This window comes from Ciconia boyciana, chromosome 5 (assembly GCF_034638445.1).
Source record: "Ciconia boyciana chromosome 5, ASM3463844v1, whole genome shotgun sequence".
NCBI classification, from domain to species: domain Eukaryota; kingdom Metazoa; phylum Chordata; class Aves; order Ciconiiformes; family Ciconiidae; genus Ciconia; species Ciconia boyciana.
In genome coordinates, this window is record NC_132938.1 from 15,094,701 (window position 1) to 15,114,503 (window position 19,803).

At 36.7% G+C, this 19,803-nt stretch overlaps 1 protein-coding gene across 8 annotated transcripts; it reads right to left on the reverse strand.

The window, feature by feature from the left end:
- Positions 1-132: 132 nt before the first annotated feature.
- Positions 133-19,802, reverse strand: ZBTB49 (zinc finger and BTB domain containing 49). 8 transcript variants are annotated; one of them, XM_072862867.1, is made up of 10 exons: positions 19,694-19,771; positions 19,180-19,351; positions 18,791-18,888; positions 17,986-18,158; positions 14,735-15,840; positions 8,509-8,555; positions 4,603-4,676; positions 3,750-3,832; positions 3,498-3,659; positions 133-1,474 (listed from the first exon to the last, which is right to left on the reverse strand). In XM_072862867.1, exons 4-10 carry the CDS (start codon positions 18,135-18,137, stop codon positions 801-803), a joined length of 2,298 nt encoding a protein of 765 aa, XP_072718968.1. In that variant the 5' UTR covers positions 18,138-18,158; positions 18,791-18,888; positions 19,180-19,351; positions 19,694-19,771; the 3' UTR covers positions 133-800. The 8 variants fall into 8 exon arrangements, with proteins under 8 accessions (XP_072718968.1, XP_072718966.1, XP_072718964.1 ...); XM_072862865.1 differs by lacking the exon at positions 19,180-19,351 and having other exon boundaries at positions 19,694-19,795; XM_072862863.1 differs by having other exon boundaries at positions 19,180-19,782.
- Position 19,803: the final 1 nt, after the last annotated feature.

Here is a 19,803-nt window from a genome sequence, read left to right on the forward strand (position 1 = left end):
ATAGTGCAGCTCTTCTTGCGGCAGTATCCCCATTAGCACTGTAAAGATACCTGGAATAGATGGAAGTATGTTATTAAAAATCTTTCATAAAAAGATGAAACACACTGAGCAATTAAGATACAATGTAAAACAACTTCCCTTTATTCACATTTCCTGATCTTGGTCTTCATTGTACAAATAATCTGCTGTGCAAAATAGTTTATAAAATACTAAAAAAAGCTTTTATTGTAAAAAAATAAAGTTTCTAGATATACAGTTACTTTGCACTATCACAAATATTGTCCAGTATTTAACATTTAAATTTAATATCACAATACTCAAGTAATGTAAACCAATGATCCTACTGGTAAGAAAGCCACTACTGAAACAAGTTCACTAGGGATTTGTTAAATATTTTCCTCTTTTCATATCTACACCCTTACACAACTCTGATGACCCATACTTGAATTGCACCCATATCATGAAATTAGACATTGGGCCATCCTTTCCTCCATTATCAGGTAAAAAATACCAAGTTAAACGGTAAATTTAGTAAATGGTAAATTTTAGTAAATCCTGGCAACACGATCTACACAGTGCAGTCACAGAACAACAACGGTCCTTGAAACTAGATTTGAACTTTGCTGAGAAGCAGTGTAAAGGCAGCCTACACTGGGTTCTGGGCATGCGTATCTTTATTTCTACCAGTATCCAAGCTAGTTGGCTTAAAAACTAGCTCTGATCACTCTATGCTGCAGTGCAATCACAATCACTTTAGCATGAAATGCCTCTGAGAGGTTTTGATACAGTCACCTGAGCCCTCATTGTTCCAATTCGCTTTCATTCTGCAAGGTCTTCATAGCTAAACCCCAGAGGGTCATGCTGGAGAAGAACGGTCCTTCATTATTCTTGTATGCAGCAGATGATGTTCGACTGCCCATTGGATCACTACAATGGCTGTCCAAGCTAACCATAGAGGAACGAATCATGGGAATATTATCAGACTGTAAGGGTTCTTCTGCAGAAGATACATCTACATCTGCATAAGCATATGGTGGTGGTGGTGGAGTTTGTTGTGTCTGAGCTTTTGGGAGTTTAGCAGAATGCACATTCAGTTTCTGTTGGTTTGCTGAGTCATGGTGTTGAATCATTGATCGCAGCTTACAGTAAGAATCCGCAGAACTATCAAATTCAGTTGAATTTGCAGTTGGACGAATGGGAAATTTAACAGACACTGGTAACAATGTAACAGACATTTCTTGGCCAAAAGAGTCAGAACTCTGAGATTTGTCAAGATCAGAAGTTTCAATCCCTTGAGTAAATTCATCTACTGTGTTTGGACCTTCATCAGTGGCTTTACAATGCATTTTCTTGTGCCGCCGTAGAACAGCAGAGCGAGTGAAGCATTTGTTACAAGTTTCGCAGGTATAGGGTTTTTCTCCTGTATGAGTCCTCACATGTCTACGCAGGTCACCAGAGCCTGCAAAACATTTCCCTACAAGACAGAAGTGATATATTAAGATTTTGTTCTTAACACTAGTGTATAAACATGTTTTAATTAGAGAAAATATCAAGTGATAAGGTATGGTATGTCCCAGTTGTGGTATTTCGTTTACCTAGAACAGATTCAAACAAGTTCCATCTATTTTTACAATTCAATGACTTGTTTCTTCTTCTTGATCTGATTCTCTAACTTGTGTTTCCCAGTGCTTTAGTCTTTGTCTCCAGAGACAGGAATATCCATTAGTATTTGAAAGCTGTGAGTGCTCGCAGTGTGTATCAATCTTCGTGGAGGAAAAAAATTTAAAAATAATCAATTTAATTCATCTGTCTGGAAAAACAGTGTGCTGATAAGCTTCTAAATATATCCTTCCAGTGAGAACTGCATCACAGAAAGTAATGGTTTGTTCATTACCAAGGAATTATTCTTGAAGTGCTGACAACATTAGCTTTTTTGTTAACTTTGAGCTAACGTAATGCAGCAATCCATTTTTTATATTCTAGCCAGAGAATGTGTCAAAATTGTAATTTTTTATTGCTGTAAATATTAGAATACAATAAAATATTCAACTGTTTGCCTATTTTCAGAACCACAGGCTCAAATAAGCTCAATTACCACACTGCAAAGAAAAAAGTGTCTGAGGCTGAACCAAGGCAAAGTGTAGAAGAACAAGCAGAACAAGAGAGCATTAATTTCCAGAATTGCTACATGATTCAGACACCTCACATTCTTTAGGATAGTAGAAATAAGCTGGTACCTATTTGTGATTTTATCTCATTTTACCTAGGTTAAAGATTATTTTATTTTGTGTGGACAGATACCAACTAAAATGAACTGTGTTATCTGAAAGCCCAGTAAAACTACAGTCTCAGTTTTTGGCATCATACTTTTCATTCTACTGCCCAGATTTCTCTTCAGAAAAGCTATTAAACAGTAACAATAAGATTACAAATTACTGGAATAATACATGTGGATCTTTTGCAGTGTGAATGATTTCTTAACGACTGATCAGATCCTCTTTGCACAATTTTTGCCTTCTCAGTACAAGATGACCTGGCTAAAATGAAAAATAATGAAAAGACCACTACAAGACAAGATGAAAATAAGCCTATTTTAATGACAGCAACACAACTGTTTGTTTATACTTTCATATCCTGCATGTCTGTATTTCCTCCCTCTGATGCAAGACCTCCTGATAATTTTAGCTTTTCTTGTGCCTCAAGACATTATAAATAAAATATACTGCAGTTGGACATTATCATATGGAGCTACCCTCCTCCAAAGCTGATTCCTCAGAACATGAATGAAATTATACCAAAATAGCACTTAAGGGCAGAAAAGTAAGTAGTATGCAGGATGCTAAGTAACATATGAGATAAGGACAGACAATGCAATTTCTGAGAACTATGTTATACAAGGATGAATCATTGATCAAAGAGCAATTTTCAAACCACCTGGAAGTATGACCTACCTAGCAGACTTTGAAAATGGGTGTTCTCTGGTATGAAGCATTGATCGAGTTTTGATTTTATTTCAGAAGTTGAAGCAAAGTAGCAAAAGGTTGTTACTATCAACTCTGTAGCTGAACGCAGTTAAATGTGAACAGTATTCAATTGGGGGGCAAAAAAAAGAAGGAAAAAAAATTCCATTGATAGCCAAGTGATGCCAAACTTAGCTTTCCATCAGAAAGGACTATACTGAAAATAAATCAATTTTTGAAGCAGCTAGTATCAGTACTTCTCTAGCCAACATGTAGACATCCAATGTTGATTCCTCTTATTTCCTTTCTCTATTCTTCAACTGAAATTCACTTTTGAACTCATAACAGCCGAAGGCGTCTAATACACTAAATGAACGACTCTGAAGTATGCAAGACAGAAGATTTTGTGAAAAACTTTCACAACATGGTATTTCAATTTAAAATCATTTTGGTTAATTGTTATTCTGCTGACACAGGAACTTTTACTTATCATTTAAAAAGCAAAGACACGACCAAGCTATGCACAGTAAATCTCACCACATGCTGAACAGCTGTATGGTCTCTCTCCGGTATGCCTAATTCTGTGCTTTACTAATTTTCGTTGCATGTTGAATGACTTCCCACATTCATCACAGGTGAATACTTTATCTGCTGTATGGGTCTTTTTGTGCTCCTTTAAATTACTGAAGTTACTGAATCCTAGAAAAATATGACAGACACTGAGATTAAAATGACTCCTCACATTACAATCAAAAAACCTCAGAGGCAGAAACTTTGGTTCTTACCTACCTCTGCCACAGATATCGCACAGATGAGGCTTTTCTCCAGAATGAATAATAATATGACGCTGAACATCACCAGAAGCAGCAAATCTGTAACAGAATACGGAAACCCAATTACTGTCTTTATAAGCCCCTTATTCTCCTAAACTGAGTGTAATGTGGAAATGAACTATAATGAATGTCTGATGTTCTGAACAAAGATTAAAATCTAAAACACATATAAGTGGATGCATTTAAGAAAAACATTTTGAAATGGGCAATGTCCAATTAAGTTTATGCTAGGGAAAAAAAAACAAAAAAACCTTTTTACCATTAATATTAATAATTTCTTCTGCATTTAACTTAGTTTAAGTACAAATGCTACTCCTAAATTAGTGTATTTTCTGTCACCTGTTAGCAGAGGGCAGAAACATTTAATGCTTAGCTTAAATTCATCAAATTGCCCATACTTCATAATTTCCATAAAATGTAACAAAACTTGTATGACCAAATAATGAAAAAAAATGTGAGGGAAAGGTACAAAACCGCATGATTTATTGTGACTCACACTGTTCAAAATACACACAACAGTATATCCTTAACTAAAGGATTTTTTGTATACTAAATCAGTATACAAAAAATTAAGACCACAGACTATAGATGTGGTGACATGTTTATCTTATTATTGAGACTTGCAACAAGACACTTGCAGACATTTATGTATTTTAATCCCATCAGTACACATTTAAAGCCAATGTCTTTTAAACAAAATTGAGCAGCATGCTGCCTTAGCTCTTGGCCCTTAGTTTATAATGAAGATTAAAGAAAACACGAACATGTTTTATCATGTTAACTTTACTAAGATGAACAATTCTACTCACCTTTTCCCACAGATTTCACAAATGTATGGCTTTTCACCAGAATGTCGGCGTAAATGTGTCTGGAGATTACCTGCCTGAAGGGACAGTAATTTAAAGATTTAAATTCAGCTAGCCTGTTGTTGTATACAGATAAAAAGACAATGATGGGAACTATGAGGCTGGCTTTTTATTCCTAATTCTAAGGCAGTGAAGACTACAAAGCATGTAGGAACTCAAGCATTCTTATCTAGTAAAGACAGACTACCATGTCCTTCAAGATCAAATTGCTTATGTATGCAATTATACACTGACAAAAACAGAAAAAAAAAAAAGCCTGGAATCAAATGCTAAGGAAAAAGAAAGACCTATAGTTGAAAACAGATCCAATTACAAATGAAAATTATACTATTTAGATTGCAGTGAAGAAGAAAACTTACTAGTAACATGGTTCATGTTAGTGTCATTTTCCCTGTCCTACAAATAAAATATTGTTACATCAGGATGTCTGAATTCACCTACCAGGAGGTTAAAAAGAATAGGGTAAACATTTTTCAGTCCATAAAATACTCAGAGCCAAGTGCTCCAAACCTATAAATATTTACTCATGTCAAAAGAAAACAGAACAGGAAATACAGAAATGAACAAATGGGATTACTGGTAACTAATTTTTATTACATATCTTTCCTCTCCCAATCCTGTAAAAAATCATGCTAGTCTAGCAGGCAAACCAGATGACTAGACAAAACCATCTTACTCATTCCAACTTCTTTTTTTTCAATTTTTTTAAAGCCACCGGTGCTTCTGAATGGCTAATCCACTGAGAGACCAGTTCTCAAAGCACAAGATACAGCTAGTCTGGATAGAAGAGCTGCAGATGTTCCATAAATTGTGCATACTTCCACAGTCAGTTTTTAACCCTTCCATTTTCTTTGATGGATAACTGCCTGGTTTTATCTAAGTACACTAAAGGAACTTTAAGTCCTTTCAATCAGGAAAGAAAATTGGGGATGCAAAGATTATCATGTCCTCCTTAGTCACAGTAAGACAAGAAAAATATGACCCGTCAGTAATTTCTTCCGACTCCTTCAGACAATAAATTACGTGTGATGATCACTGTAATAAGAGCTTATAATATACCAGAACTAAAGTACTGCAGACACACACAAACAGACACAGAGGACAATATTAAATGGATCACCATTTGAACCCTGGAAGAGCTTTCTTTAACCCCTGTAAAGTTTTTCAGACAACAGTATGACTGAGCCACTGTTCTCTCAGGCCAAACTTTATAATACTGAAACCATGCAAAGAGAGGCATTAGGCACCTATTTTTGAGGAAGGAGAAGACTAAACTGACTTCTCCATGGAGCAATTTGTGCTTTGCAAAGACAAGGGATTTTATGCAGAGGTGCATTTCAGAGAAGCATACAAAAGACAGAACCTTTACCTCTATCCACATCACAAAACAAACCGTATCATAGGCATTTGAAAGTTATTCTGGATAAAGACAGAGGGTGAATTTGAAGTGCAACAATTATTCTGAAATAGTTCTCATACAGGCATTTTTAGCCAGAATAAAAACATTTTACAGAAAGTAGCAAGTAGATCCATTTCTTTATTACAAGCCTATGTCAATTCCTCCTAATGAGGGCAAAAGCTTGTTATTAACTGTGCCGAGACAAAAAAAAAAAGGTAAAAACATCAGTAACTTGTATTCTTCCTAAGCTTTTAAGGTGGTACACAACCTTGGTTAAGGCATAATATGTCATCCCAATGAAAAAGCATAAGAGGACTTTTGCTAGCATTTCAGTGAAAGAAAAAAAATGCTCAGAATAATCCTCTTACTGATACTGGTTGCATACCACTCCTCACAAATTTGGAGAATAGAGAAATATGCTAGACTTAGTCCATTTGTAACTGGCATGCTTTTAAAGTGACGGAACTAATGCATATGGTCCCCCAAAAGAAGCTCTGCAGAAGGAGGCAGTCAGGAGGTAAAACGTTATATCCTGGATCACCAACCAGAGAAGGACCACATGCAACAGGCTGTGTACTAGTAGTAAGGGAAGATGCAGGCCTGGAAGTACAAAATGAACCTTTTTCTCCAAAAATCAAAGACATTTATGGTTATTTGTTCCAGACTATGAGTTCCTATGTCAATTTTTGCTGCTTTCTTCATTTTCTGTTTCACATTCCAACACATGGAACATCAGTTACATTCAGCAGGAGCAGATGTACTATCAGGCACGACAACTGCACTGTATCAAAGGCAGAGAACATGAAGGCTTAAATAGGAAAAGTGTTAGTATTTTTGTGCCTGCAGACTGAGATGATCAAGAGCAAGACCAGAGATGGTCTTTTAAGCAAAAAGCAGATAGTAATTATCCTTGCATCTTACTTTCTGGTAGGTGGAGTCTTACTTATTTGCACAATTCAAAAGCAAGTACCTCAGAAGTATGCAAGTTCCCTTTTATGACCAGAGAAAGAACTGCAGCACACATGCTGAACGCTATGGCTCGTATTCTGGACATGTAGGTATTGTCCATCAATATGTATCTACCTATACCTTCAGGCAAGTGAGGTAATCAGGAGGGAAGGGAAGGGGAGGGGAAGCTGTTTAAGAGTGTTTTAATTAAAAGGCAGAAATTTCCAGGTTTGTTGGGGTTTTTGTTTTAATTGAAGAGGAGCAATGCGTGTTGCATGAGGAGTCTGTCATGCCCATCATGCACTCTGAGTGCGTGAAGCTTTTTTATTTCCTCTTCCCCCACAGTAATGGTACAGAACACCACTCCATTTGCCAAAAGTACTTTTAATGGAATTGGGAAATACATACTTTTTTCTTTTAATAACTAGAAGTTCAGCCATCAAAATGAATGAAAATGCACTTTCTTTGCTTAATAAGCAGACCCAGTTTTGCTCAAATGGCTTGATAAACATGATGAAACAGTATTGCTCACTGGATACAGTGTTATATTCATATTTAGTAACAGGGTGGAGGATGCAACTGCATCAAATTCATGTGTCAAAGAAGTCCTACTGGTGGGCTACAAAACTGGAGCAAGAGAAGTGCAAGCACTGGTGAGTGGGTACACAAAGACCACATAATTCTAATCTTTAAAACACAAGAAAGACCAAAGTTATTCAATGATAATTATCTAATCTTAGTGTAAAATTATGCACCTGTCTATTGTCTCCTGTACTTAGGCGCACATATTCCAACCAAGAAAATAGAAAAGAAAGAGACATTTTGGAAATGTGAGACAATTAGGCATCAAATTTGTAGAAATACAAATGAACTGTTGTACCCAGAAGAGTAAGCAAGCATTGGAGGGCAAATTAAGGCAGCTAAAGCTTAGGCCATGTATGTAAGTAGGGAATTTCACAAGAATTTTTTTTTCTAAATCATAGCTGAGTTTTGTCACTTCAGACAGACTGTGCTGTTCTTCTTCATAGAAGGAAACTGACTCAAAAAATCTGCTTAATAATTTATGCCATTTAGGAAGATGAAACTGTATTGTGAATACAACATTATATAAAATTCTAACCTGTATTTTTTTCAGACACTGTAAAAATGCTATTCACAGCATATCCCTAAGCATAAGGCAAAAGCACAGTCTGAGAATTAATGTTCTCTGTATTTCAAATACAGTTGTGGCTCTGTATAGTTAAACATTCATTTGAAGGTAAAATACACAACACATCTACTGAGAGCAGACAGAATCAAAGGTACAAAACGTATCAAAAATCTAAAATATTTAACATGTTATTTTCAAAGACGACATTTTAATATTTTATCCCTAAAGTCAAGTCTGTCTTTGAGCAAAAAAATATCTAATCTATAGACTTAAAACCAAGTTTATTTTTAGAATCAACACATAGATGCATTTCATTTTCAAGTGTAAGTACCATAATATAAAATATTCCCACCTGTGAGAAGTGTTTCCCACAAATGTTACATTCAAAAGGTTTCTCACCTAAAAGGAGAAGAAACAGAACATAGAACTTCTAATAGTTGCAATAAAATACAATTGTTTTAAATTGGTATGCTTCCTTTTAAAACATGTAATGTAAGAGTAAAAATATCCCCAAAAGGACACTTACCCGTATACTTAAAGGGAAATTCAAGAGGGAAGTACAGCATTTACCATTAAGCTTGTAAGACAGACTTGCTCAGAAACAGAATTTATCTTTCAAAACAAGTAGGTAGAAGAGTTTTGATATGAATGGCAGTGTTTTGTTTGGGGTTTTTTTTTGTTTGTTTTTGTTTTTTTTAAATACCTTTTTTTCCAAATGAAAGGGGTACCATACCTCCAGGAAGAACAGAATAGACGACAAGGTCCTACAATAACAACAAAAGGGAAGTGCACCAGTTTTTCCACTTGTACACACAAAGGCCAACTCTTAAAAAGAATAAGGAATGCAAAAAAGCTAATTTGGAAGGATTCTGTTTTCTCTGTTCAATGTGTACCATACATCTCTGATCAGCACGTAGCCATTCACTTCCAGCAAAAATATATTTGCCTTCAAATTCTCGTCCTATGTAAGAGTATCTGATAATTAACCCATGTATTTTGCTCCAAAATTCTGAATTCATACAGATAAAACTGGTATTCTTGAATCTCCAAAAACTTATGAGCAGCTTTAGTAAAAAACTAGTGCCGCCCACTTTAGCTTTTCAAAATAACTTGACTTTCAATCTAGAATGTGACTGTACAATACTTCAATTCTCTAGCTGTCAATTTGAGACAAATATATTTTTCTAATCACTTTTTCTCCTCTACAGTATTTCATAAAGGTATTTTTTTTCCCTGTGTAGTTCTTGGTTTCCTAGTTTTTACACTGTTGACAAAAATCTCTGCATCTTCTAGAATTTTTAAAACAATAATAATGCTCAAATATTACTGAATTCAATTACAGTCAGACTTCTAATGATATTTTCATGAGTCTAACTGTACTTTAAAAGGACATATGTAATCTGGCCCACAGGTACAGGGAAGCAAAAGAATTAGTGTAAATCCTTGTCATTTTGAATGCTGATATTTCCAGAAGAAAAGAGCGATCTTACACTGTATTTCATCTTGGTGCTGATTCAGAATCTGTCTAAAGATTTTTATTTACTTTTTTAATCATCATTGTCCTGATTTTACAGAACACCTCTTGGCCATTTGTAGCCTTCTCTTCCAGCAAGTATTCTCTAGATCAGTATTCTTCCTCCACCCTTGGAAGCGTTACAAGCAACATCTACAATATCCAGATGTTGAGGTTCCATTTTCCTTCCCTGCTGCCAAATACAGGTGATGTTCTTTCAACATATTTCAGGATCAAGGACTACATGCAATCCTCTTACATTTTAAAGCACAGAGTAAGCATACACAGTTATGTGGCTTCACAGATAGCAATCTTGCAGTTATTCTGACAACTTGAGCCTAAATCTACTTTTTCTACTTAATGAAGAATGGAAATCTTACAGCAGTTTTAAGAAAGCTTTTATTCAATTAAAGATAAAAATTAAGAAACCAATAACAACTATAAAGAGCACTGAGGCTTGATTTCATTATGGCTCTAAATTTGCAAAACACTAAAAATTCTGGTACTGACAACACAAATATAAATGAAACCAACAGGGAGCCAGATCTGTGGCAACTAGGAAGGCTTCTGACAACTATAAAAGCATCAAGGTGAATTGAAATGGAGGACAAAAAACACTAGTAGCAATTTCTGCAGAAATTACCTACACCAAAAAAAAAGTTACCGTTGGCACAAAGACTATTATCTGAGCAGAAATCCACCCTGAAATAACTAGAGGGGGAGGGAGAGAATTGGAGGCTCAAATTTCTCAAAACTATTGTTGTAGGCTACATGCAGCCTCATTATAGCTGTACTGATGCACAAGGAGTTGGAGTTTTTTCCCCCATGATAAAGATAAAATAAAAAAGTTTTGTTTGAAAAGAAATATCAAATTAGTTTTTGGAGAACAATTCTGCACCTGCATAAAACTCCAAACCACCAGGCATATCAAGTAGCTTATTCCAAGAATGAATTCTAGCAGAAATACTAAATTACTCAGTGTTGTAGCATCCCTCAGGTAAAGTGAGGCTAATTGCTTCCTAGAGCGTATTAGTAAGAGTGCAGCTAGCAAGCTGAAGATGATTCTTCTCTACCTATCACCAATGAGACCACATCCAGAGTCTTAAGAAGAGAAGGCAGACAGGAAATCTTACAGCTGTCTACATGTAATGGGAAGACAGATGCAATCAGGTTGTTCTTGAATGTACACAGTGATAGGACAAGAGGTACAGACACAAGTTAGAGCATGAGAAATTCCGATTAGATATAAGAAAATAATCTTTTACCCCATGAGGGTGGTCAAACACTGGAACTGGTTGCCTGGAGAGGTTGTGGAATCTCTGTCCTTGGAGATATCCAAAATTTGACTACACAAGGTCATGGGCAAAATAATCCAATCTAATTTGACCTGCCTTGAGCAGAGGATTGGACTAGACGACCACCAGAGGTCCATTCTAATCTAAATTATTCTATGATTCCATGACTGTCATGAAATTCCAAACCAAAAACCTTATCCAAGAACACTAATCTTCTCAAAGACGACAGCTGGATCAACAGCAATACAGAAAATCTGGGGAAAAGTAGTAACTGAACTACAATTAAGACAATGCTTAAACAAACATTCAGGGGACTTTACTTTTGAACCCTTGGACTGCCTTGTATTTTCTATCTTCTGTTGCATCCTTCTTGTTCAGCACTCTGCAAGAAGAGATGAAGATAAAGTACACAGTAGTGGGATCAAAGCAGTGGTGTGTCAGGTCCAGAGAAGAAAGGCACGAGGGCAGAAGCGGTGTTCCTGAAGAGATCACAAAGGTGAGGAGCAGGACCCACTAAGGCATGGAATGCTGGCAACTTGCTCAAGCAAAGCTCAGAATGAAAAGGTTGAGGATCAACAGTGTATTACATGACAGTGTAACTCTGCTCCTGTTGTTTTCCATCCTGCCAGGAGTTCTTTCCACAGGGTTGGGTTGGGTTTGTTTTGGTTTTTTTGTTTTGTTTTTTTTTGAGAAGTTTCCTGAAAATATTTTAAAAAAAAAACGAACCAAAATGCTGGATCTACCTGGATTGGTAAGTACTGTCTAAGAGAGATATATTTGTTTCCTTTTTTTCCAGACAGGTCAATCTAATAAAAAACAAATTATAACATTCAGTCAAGTCAAAATCAATCTTAAAGTCAATGCAATAAGCTCTATTTAAAGATTCCTTTAAATATCCACTAGCAATACAGTTAAAACAGCTAGACAACCCAATACACTGACTTGTGTTGAACACAGTGTGCCTGTCCTTCACATAAACAACTCATCAATGCAACCATGTTAACCTGTAAATTCTTTAGCAGTTCCTAGTGTTGAGGGACAGAGAATTTCACTTGTGCTTTTTCTCAACAACCAGGCCACCACAGCACTTACACTGACAGTTATTATTTGTGGGTTAAAAACTGGCTTGCCATTGTGAAAGGTCCATTTTAGTAACTTGCGTCCTTCATCTCTTCAGCAAAACCATATTTGGAGGACTTTCAGTAAGCACTGTAATACTTGCTGCTTGCTAACCCTTTTACTCAGTTCTAGAAAATGAATGTTTTTAAATAAAATTGATTAGCTAGCAATTTGCTATGCTTTCTGAAGTCGCAGATGAATGGAAATGGCTTTTATCATACACTTATATTACTTAACTACCAGTATACCTAATATTAATGATACAGATGTGCCCTGTACCTTCAGGTACACATCCGTCCCATATTAACATCCTACTCACTATCCACTGCAATTTTCCAAGTACTCTTTTTGCACTAGTTGGATATTTAAAAACAAATTAACATGACCCAAAAATAACAGGGAAGCCAACAGGCATATCTAGTCATATTCTTGCCTCAGTTTTTCTATCCTTCTTTGATGTGCTTATTATCTGTTAAACTTACGCTCTTAAACTTTGTCAGTTTAGCACATCTATAGAAGAACGTTAATGCCATGTTAAGTAGCATTCAAGTCTGGAATTTTTTGAAAACTATTGGAAGAACATAGTGTATGAAAAGCAGCATGGAATTCCTGAATCCAATGTATACTCAGACTAGTAGAGAAGGACAGCAACAACAACAAAACCAAATCTAGGATCACTTTTCTTACACAATGTATAAAGCTAGTTCGTATCAGGCAGTGTTGTGGAATGTGAAACACCACCTCCCAGAGCTTAAGTGGAGTGGAAGCACGTGTAAATACACAGACCTCAAATAAGAACAAAGAAATGAATTGCAACATACATAAATAACCTTGCAAAGCTACTGCAACCCTTTTCCTCTTTTCCCATTTCCTACACTTGTAAGCATTTGCTGGCCATGCTGTGTCTAAAGAAAAAAAATATTTGTAAAACACTTGTATCAGGGGCTATAGTCTCTTTCTTCTATAAAGCTCAGTACCCAGTCCACTCCCCAACCTTCAAGTTACAATACATTAGAAGAGAAAAACTAAACTTTGAACCTCATGTCTTAAATGGTTTAGCAGACTCAGAAACATACAATAATTGAGGCTATCACTCCGGCAACACACTCTTAAAACACAAGTAGTTTTATGGGCACCAGTTTTATGGCACAACTCACAAAATCCAGATTCCTTCCAATGATTAAGATGTCTAAGGAAGGGCAAATTCTAACAGGTTTCTCATAGTTGGGGACTCTCTTTCACATAGATTCACTAGCACAAACTCACATGTTAGTGACTTCAGAGTCTCTCCCTCAGTTGGGACTTCTCTAGATGCTCTATCTTCTATCTGATCACCTGTTTTCCTGAAATTTCTAAGATATTAAAATATACCTGATGATGTCAGCTCAAATCAGATAATAGATTCAAAAAAATACAAGGCAAAGAGATGATCTAGGTAACAGACACACGCAACTCTTTCACAAGAGACCAAATTAAAAAGAAAAAGTATTAGTAATGTGAACACACAGAAGTAGTCAAATATACCAAGTGAAAACTTCAGGAAGCTAATGCAAAATGTTTGTATTTTCAGGTTCTGGAAAGATTTTTCTACTAATAAATAGCAGAAAAATAAATTCTTAATACTAAGGATCAATTAACAACAGAAATTAATGTCTGCTAAAAGGGATTAATATTTACTGTCAAAGTACTGATACATGTATGCTTATTTGCAAAGTGATTTATTTGACAAGATTGAGAGATGCATTTGTATATTTAATACAGGGGAAAAGAACAGCAAAAAAATATTCAACAGCTTAATCAGGAATAAAGCGATCTCAAGGACTTGAAATTAATGGTGTTACGTGACTAGCTAAGGTAATTCTTAAAAACCCTTTTAAAAAACCATATCTAAAGTTGTAGAAATATAATAGAACATGCTGGTTAAATTAAACAGACAAATTAGTTAATTCAAAGTTAGATTGGGTCTTGTTTTTCACTAGAATAAAGAGATACTTAGAAATAAATCTATGCTAGGTTTAAAAATAATATTACCTGTGAGTTTATAAAACAAAGTAATTCAAAATTCTCATTCACTCTGCAGCCTACTTGTCTGCAAGAGCATTACTCTCTAGGTAAACGCAATGAAAGTTGTTCACACAAGGAAGAAAGTATAAATTAATTAGAGCATATTTCTACAGGTTAAAAAGAAATGACCACCAAGCCCTAATCACTTGTGTCTTACAATGAATATACAATCAGGGAGAACTGAGATCGTCTAGAACACTTGGACTATCATCTTCTATCTGTTTACACTTTTCATTGTTATCTGACTCAGACTTCTGGGCCATCTGACAAACTGACTAGAAAGGCCTCTTCTAAATGCAAGACAAAAATAAAATTTTCACGGAAATATCACACAACGTTCTTTGAAAAAGAACCCTAAAAAAACAAATATGAAGGAGAAATCTTTAATACAACTAAAACTCTCAGCTAAACTCAGTTTTACAGTCTTTATTCCTGTATGATTATTCATTTTTTAAAAAACGAACAAACAAAACGCACAATCTTTTGAAAGTAGACCCTTAACCAGCATCTCTGAATCAAGAGATACTGCAAGACATCTGCTTTAATTGAAATATTTGATCTGCAGACCAAGTTATTGATAACTGTACCTGTATGAGACCTTTTATGGAGCTCCAAATTGCTTGGATGTTTGAAAGCCTTCCCACATAATTCACAAGTATATTGCCTCTGCGACTGAAGAGTCTGTGATTGCCCTTCTTGTTCCAAAGGACCTTGAGATCTTTCAATTTCAACAGGTTGTTCAAAATTCTCAGAATTCACTAAATCTTCAGCTTCTTTTTCTTCAGTAACTCTAGCATTCGTCATGTCCATGGTACTTTCATTTACAGATTCAATTACTCCCATTATTCTACTGTCATCTCTTTTAGGCACAGGTGGCTGCTCTGCAGATTTCTGAGATCTTAGAAAATTTAACTTTTTGAGGTGTATTGCCTTTTTTAGCCGCATCTGTTTGGTGGGCTGCATAAGCGTGCTTTCTGCATCTTGATCTGGAGCAGCTTCATTCAAGGACTGAACCAGAAAGTTTGATGGTAAATGATCAGAGGTTTCTAGAATACACTCAGAGTGATTGACAGTGCAAGAATTATTCTCTACTGTGTTTATTTCTGTAGACGTGTTGTATGAAAAGGATTGTTCTGCTACTCTCTCATGATTAGAGCAAGCATTTTGCTTATAGAACTGTTTACTGTAAAAGTTGCGTAGTTTATAATAGTAATTTGGTTGTTTAAATGGAAGTTCTGTGCAGTTGCCATCTAAGGAGTCTTGTGGTTGTTTCTGTACATCACCTGAGGCTGCATGAAGATTAACAGACTGCGATGCATGAGAATGGTGGTCAGCCAAGACTTTATTAGCTTGTGTGTCAGATGAGCATTCATGCAATAGGTTTGTTCCGTAATTGTCATTGGCACAGCTAGTATCTGCAGTCAAAGTATTCTGCAGCGAAAATACACTATTACAAGGCATGCTGGCTGTTTGCTCTACAGCTGTAGAAGATTTTAAAAAGGTGTGGCAAATGTTGAGCACATTTTGCACTTGGAGACACTGTGCAATATCCAACATAGCTTGTACATTGTCCTGGCTAAGATCCAGGTGAGAGGTGTACATGAAGTCCAAGATCTGGCCTATCCCACCTACATTTTTAATGTCCAAGTGAAAAACATCATTCTTCTGGCCTGAAGAATTCTGGAAAAGGGTCCTGATAAAATAAGGCAAATATTCAAACACAAACACAAATAATTCACAAACACTTTTATAAAAAAATACACATACACCTCAGACTACCTGGTGTGAAACAACAATTTACACTATATGGTCTTATCTAGATTGCTGTGGTTTTGCAGATTAACATCTCAAAACTGCTCAATTACTTGTCTTATATATTAGTCCTACACTAGTACACAAAGTATAAATCAAAGCAAATGATCCTTTATATAACTTTAATTGTCTATTTTTTAATGTTTTGAAATCACGCCCTATACTTGTGGTTTCCTATCCAATGTTCTTTACATATTAGGTGCAGTGGTGTATTTATGGACTATTTGCAAAAGTCAGTTGACGCAGAATGGTGTTTCTCCTTCCATCATGGCAAATAAAACAGGATACAAGAAATTTTCTAGTAAACAGGAGAAGATAGACCTCAAAGTCAGCTAAACTATTCTCTTCTGGCAATGGAGCATGTCCATCAAACTTATTAAAGTTCTTATTAGTTCTTTCTCCGCAAGTAGATGAGAGGATGGTAATAGCAAACAAGAGGATGGCATTATTTTCAACCTATTCTCATATCCAAAAAAAGTATTTTTTTTTACTGGTACTGGACGAGAACCAAGTAAAAGAATAATGGAGAGTACAGGTACATGAGCCTAAAACAGCAGTCCAACCAATACCCACTGAACTGTCACTGAATCCTTAAAGTGTCTGAATTCACAAGACTTCCTACTATTTGAAGTAAAGTATTCCTAGCATCAGAGCTGTGGTAGTTCACATGCATAACCAGTCCTAGATTAAGTGGGTTTGCACTCTCCCTCAGTCAGGAACTTCACACCCTTCCATTAAAACCCCCAGTCTCTAACCTGATACTCTCACAGTAAACAATGATATATAAATGGGGTCAGGTCACTCCTATGTAGCTATTTTCCTACACTAGGAAATGCTCTGAACTTGATTCCTCTCTGTGGGTTAACTCTCAAATTAGGTTTTGTTTAAAGGTGGGCACAGTATCAATGAGCTCTGAAACTTAAACAAATGAGAATCTAGGCTTAAACTTTAGAAAGGCAGAGTTTCAGATGCATCCTCATATTTAAGTTGTCCTGTCATACTTACATGCTACTCTGAAGCCAGTGTCCACATCCAAATTCTATCATAAATCCAGCCATACTATCTAAATTAAAACCAGAACTATAATGAACAGATCTGCATTGAGTGTCTAAATTAATTAGTCACTTATATCCTATTGAATTTTAATAAGAGTTGAAAGCTTAGTTATTTTTAACTACTTTACAAATTCAGTCTTTGAGCATAATTTCACTTTGTGATCAGGATTACAACACTAGAAGAGAAAAAGGAAAAACAACCGCTCGTCTTTTTTTCCCTGATCATAACATAAAAATAATTTTCTTCCGTAAGAACTGGTAGTCAAGCTTTAGAGATGTTTCAAGAAACAAGGTCTAAAAACTGCCAGATCTAACAGCTTACTCACAACTAACATAAAACACTAAGTTGGGAGATTCAGCATCCCCCAAAATTTGGAGAATCAATGAGGGCTATATAGAGGGGAAAGAACCCAGTGATGTGGCTTCATGGGCCACCTGTATACTTTAAAACACAGATGTTGTCTCTGAGAATCTGTTCTAAATAGAGATTCAATAATAACCTATATACTCAAATTTTATTTTTAATATATAATTGATGAAACAATTCACATTATCTGGAAATGGATAGTGTGAATTGTTTCATCAATTATATCCCTTATCTGGCTCTGTTCATGTACTCTGCTATGCTCCTTGTAAACAGCTATCTTTTCATACTGAAATAGTGAATGCAATTCCATGCCAGAATCCATTATATGAGGCACCGTAAGCAAGTAAGGATGAAGAAAATACCAAACTCAAACAGTGTAGTAGTTAGCTACCTATATCTAGAAAATAAATTAGGATGGCCACAGTTTTTAATTAGATTAAATACTTGATACAGATTTATCTCTGGACAAACAATTTAACTTTTCCCCTTACGCTCCAACAGTTGCTTAGTCTGCAACGACCAGAAAAAAATACCCTTCTCAGAGAAAACCTCAGCCAACAGCATTTAGTTCACTTTTTTAATAAAAGAATTTTCTATCACATACCTGAAATATTGACTGAAAGCAGCTAACACATTTTTGTGTGCTTTGAAGCAGACACCTTTTACCACCAGCATGCAGTCACAGAGAAGACCCTGAATGCGCTGTTCATGTAGCTGCTGGAGAAGATGACAACTATGGCTAGCAACAGTGTCCATGCTAGAAAGTCACTTAAATTACCTACAATGAAATAGAATGCTAAGATGAATTTTAAACATTAAATTGCAAAATGAATTTATGAAGAACATTTTTACAATTTGTTTTAGCTCCCAAAGGAAACAGACTTCAGTTTACACCTGCAATGTGAGCTCTAATGACATTTTTTGATTAAAGATGAGTCACAGTATTGCTCACCAGTAGAAATACAACAATATGCATAGGAAACATTGATTTTAATGAAGTTTTGCTTACAACAAGGAGCTTCCGCAAAGATGTGCTAATGCCGCTGCCAATAAAGTGAACTCCATAAGCACAAAAAAAGCAATTTAGACAACTTCGACAAGAATTCGATTCTAAGGCAAAAACATATCACACCTACAAAATCAATGGCATTTGTAGAGGAAAACCTCTGTTTGTTCACCCTCTAAACTGAAAAGGGAGAACATTGTAGTAGCATTACTTATGCCATATTTGTTGCTGTTGTAGCTAAGCACATATCCCCAAAGATCTGATTCATTAGACAAGTTAGTATGGTAATGTTTTTTTATTTAATACAATGTAAAGTCTCTTTTAAAAATCACTTATTTGAACAGGTTGAAGGGAAGACAAGTAACATTCTCACACAACACGTTTACATTCAATTCTATACTTCCTTTTTTTGGAAGAAAGATGAAACTCTTCCCCTGCGCACTTGTAAATAGGAAAGGCAAATTCCAACTCTTAGGACAATTAGAACTTCTAGTCTTCTAACTAATGAATGAAGCGGAAAAAACACCTTGGGTTAAACACAAGAAGAAAGTGGTTGCCCCCATTCTCAATTCTCATGAGCACTAAAGGCTCCACTTTTTAACTTATTCTGTTAATCTGTGATTCACTGCCTCCTGTTGTATTAAGGTAGGCTATTATATTGTACTTTTTTTCTATTTATTCTTATCATGTCTTTTACCAGGCTTTAAAATAAAGAAACTACATATGTTTGCCAAATAACTGCTTTCTTTGTGTACGTCTCCCACCACAGCATCTTGCAAGTACTTTAACAACCTGTGAGTTCAGAATCTCTCAGCAATGAGGTGCCTGTCTCCCAACGGAAAAGGCAGGCACGTTGAGCTGCTCCCGAACCAGAGGAACCCCAGCAACACAGTCGCTATTTACGCTTAAACTGCCATTTCAAGTTCCCCTCAGTCTTGCCTAGCTAAAGCTCAGGCTCCAGATGCTGCATGGAGAGGGAAAGAGAGGAAGGGTTTGCCTCAGAACACAAGACCGGGCACTGCAGGGAGGGCGGGCTCTGCCCCGAGAGCAGGCCACAAGGCGGCACCGCGGGAAGGCGCGGAGACGCCGCCAGCGGAGCAGGACGGGCGGGGGGCCGGCAGTGGGTCCGAGCAGCCGCTGCCGCGGGGGCACGGGGCTGAGGGCGGGCCGAGCACCATCCGCCGCAGCGGGAGGACACAGCCGCGGCCGCCACACAGCCCTCGGCGGGGGGAACGCGGCGCGGCCTGGCAGAGGCGGGGAGAGCGGCCGAGGGGAAGGAGCCGGCCCTGCTCAGCCCAGCGCTTACCGGCTCCGGCCACCTCCCAGCTCCATCCCCGCGCGGCCGCCCGGCGGCAGCCCCAGCCCCACCATCGGCACCAGCCCGCAGCTTCCGTTGCCGCTCCTTCCGCTTCCGCT

Coding starts and splice junctions, on each gene's coding strand:
- ZBTB49 (XM_072862862.1), bottom strand. CDS start 18,137: ATGGACACTGTTGCTAGCCATAGTTGTCATCTTCTCCAGCAGCTACAT. Junction 15,841..17,985: donor GCTTTCAGTCAATATTTCAG/GTATGTGATAGA, acceptor TTATTTTATCAG/GACCCTTTTCCAGAATTCTT. Junction 8,556..14,734: donor CCATAAAAGGTCTCATACAG/GTACAGTTATCA, acceptor TTCTCCTTTTAG/GTGAGAAACCTTTTGAATGT.